Source organism: Apis dorsata, unplaced genomic scaffold (genome assembly GCF_000469605.1).
Source record: "Apis dorsata unplaced genomic scaffold, Apis dorsata 1.3 scaffold_73, whole genome shotgun sequence".
NCBI lineage: Eukaryota > Metazoa > Arthropoda > Insecta > Hymenoptera > Apidae > Apis > Apis dorsata.
The window spans coordinates 775,774-777,236 of record NW_006263371.1 but is presented as its reverse complement, the minus strand read 5'-3'; the positions used below and the strand labels follow the sequence as shown (position 1 = coordinate 777,236).

The 1,463-nt window shown below is 37.4% G+C and overlaps 1 protein-coding gene across 1 annotated transcript in view; it reads left to right on the top strand.

Moving 5' to 3' along the window:
- Positions 1–1,146, top strand: part of LOC102677286 (tumor protein p53-inducible nuclear protein 2) — a 13,651-nt gene extending 12,505 nt beyond the window's left edge. Inside the window, exons 4-5 of the mRNA XM_031515480.1 lie at positions 5–68; positions 438–1,146. Coding sequence (XP_031371340.1) covers positions 5–68; positions 438–593 — 220 coding nt within the window. The 3' untranslated portion in view covers positions 594–1,146. The remainder of the gene's footprint in view (positions 1–4; positions 69–437) is intronic.
- Positions 1,147–1,463: the final 317 nt, after the last annotated feature.

Sequence of the window (1,463 nt, the reverse complement as noted above, 5' to 3'; positions counted from 1 at the left end):
GAAGACCTGCCGTTGATCGCGCCCGAACCGAGAAGAGGATAGCTCAGCTTCGGTCGGCTTCGCAGAAAGTGAGGGATTTTTCTCTTTCGTATTTTTTTTAATTTAAACTATAATTACAGTTTATAAATACAGTTTAAATCCGGTCGGGAGACGCTGCGATGAAATACTCTGTCTCCTCCTCCTCTTCTCTGTCGTCAGCTTGTTCTCCGAGTATCTGCGTGTAGTTAAAAATAGAACAGCGGTGATATTCAGAAACAAGGAGAAAAGTGTAGAAAATTGTAGAGTTTTAACGGAACGGAATATATATGTATGATAGGAAAAAGGAAGAAAAAGAAAAGGGGAGAGGAGAGGAGAAGTTTTCAGAGGAATTATTGTATATATATTTGTTATAAAGAGGGTAATCTCGATTGTAAATTGTAAATTGAAATTATGCGCAGGTTTTCGAGAAGAGGTCTACCCAAGCGTTGAAGAGAGGCCGTTTGGAGAGGAGTAACAAACTGAGGGAGGTGTTCAGTGTAAAAGGCAAGCGGCCACGCCGCCAGGACCGCTTGCGTATCCAGAACAGTGGCGCAAACAACAACCGGAAATGCTAGTCATTCGATCTCAGACCAAGGTGTACTCAAATACTTTCTTCCTGAAAAAAAACGCGATTTCTGGCGTTTAACTCATTGAGTTCAGGCGACTGAGATTTAAGTGTTCATCGACTTACTTTCAGCCTACTACATTCTACAGCATATTGCAATTATGCCTAATGTAATAAACTGAACGATAAACAAAAAGACGAATTAGATAGCAAGAGGAAAGGTCAAGTCGATAAAAAAGAATATATGAATGGAACAAAGCACATACAAATATTAATTCAAAAAAAAGAAGGAAAGAAGAAAAAATAAATCACGTGGAGAAGCCATAGAGATCTGCTCTTATATACGCGCCCTCCCTTATCGTGTATTTTATATATTGCTTCTATATTGCTTCTTCGCGTACAAAATGCTCGAGAATTGTTTTTCTCGAGATTATTATTATACGAAGAAAGCGAACAATAGAGTGAAACAAGAAAAGAAAGGAAAAAAACAAAATCGTTTCTTTACGAACTTGATACGAACTTGATGTCTCCTGCTAAGAAGAAACGTCGTCTGAGGAAAGAAAATGAGGGGGCAAAAAAGAAAAAAAAACAAAGAAAAAAAAAGAAAAAAAAAAATATATGTAAAAGAAGGAAGAAAGTATTTGAAACGTAGCCGATTGGTCCACGGTGAGAGAGTCTCGTTGTAGAATATCTCGTGTATAATGACGCGTGTATGATACTCGGTTGGATCGTGTGTATACTTTTTAGCCTCCATTTAGTATGGGCAAATGTGTTTTTACTCGTATGTTTAACGTTTAGTTTCTATTTAAGTTGTTTACAATACCTGTCACTGATGCGCCTATGTATGTAGCAGACAGGATTTATTAACGTATAATTTTTA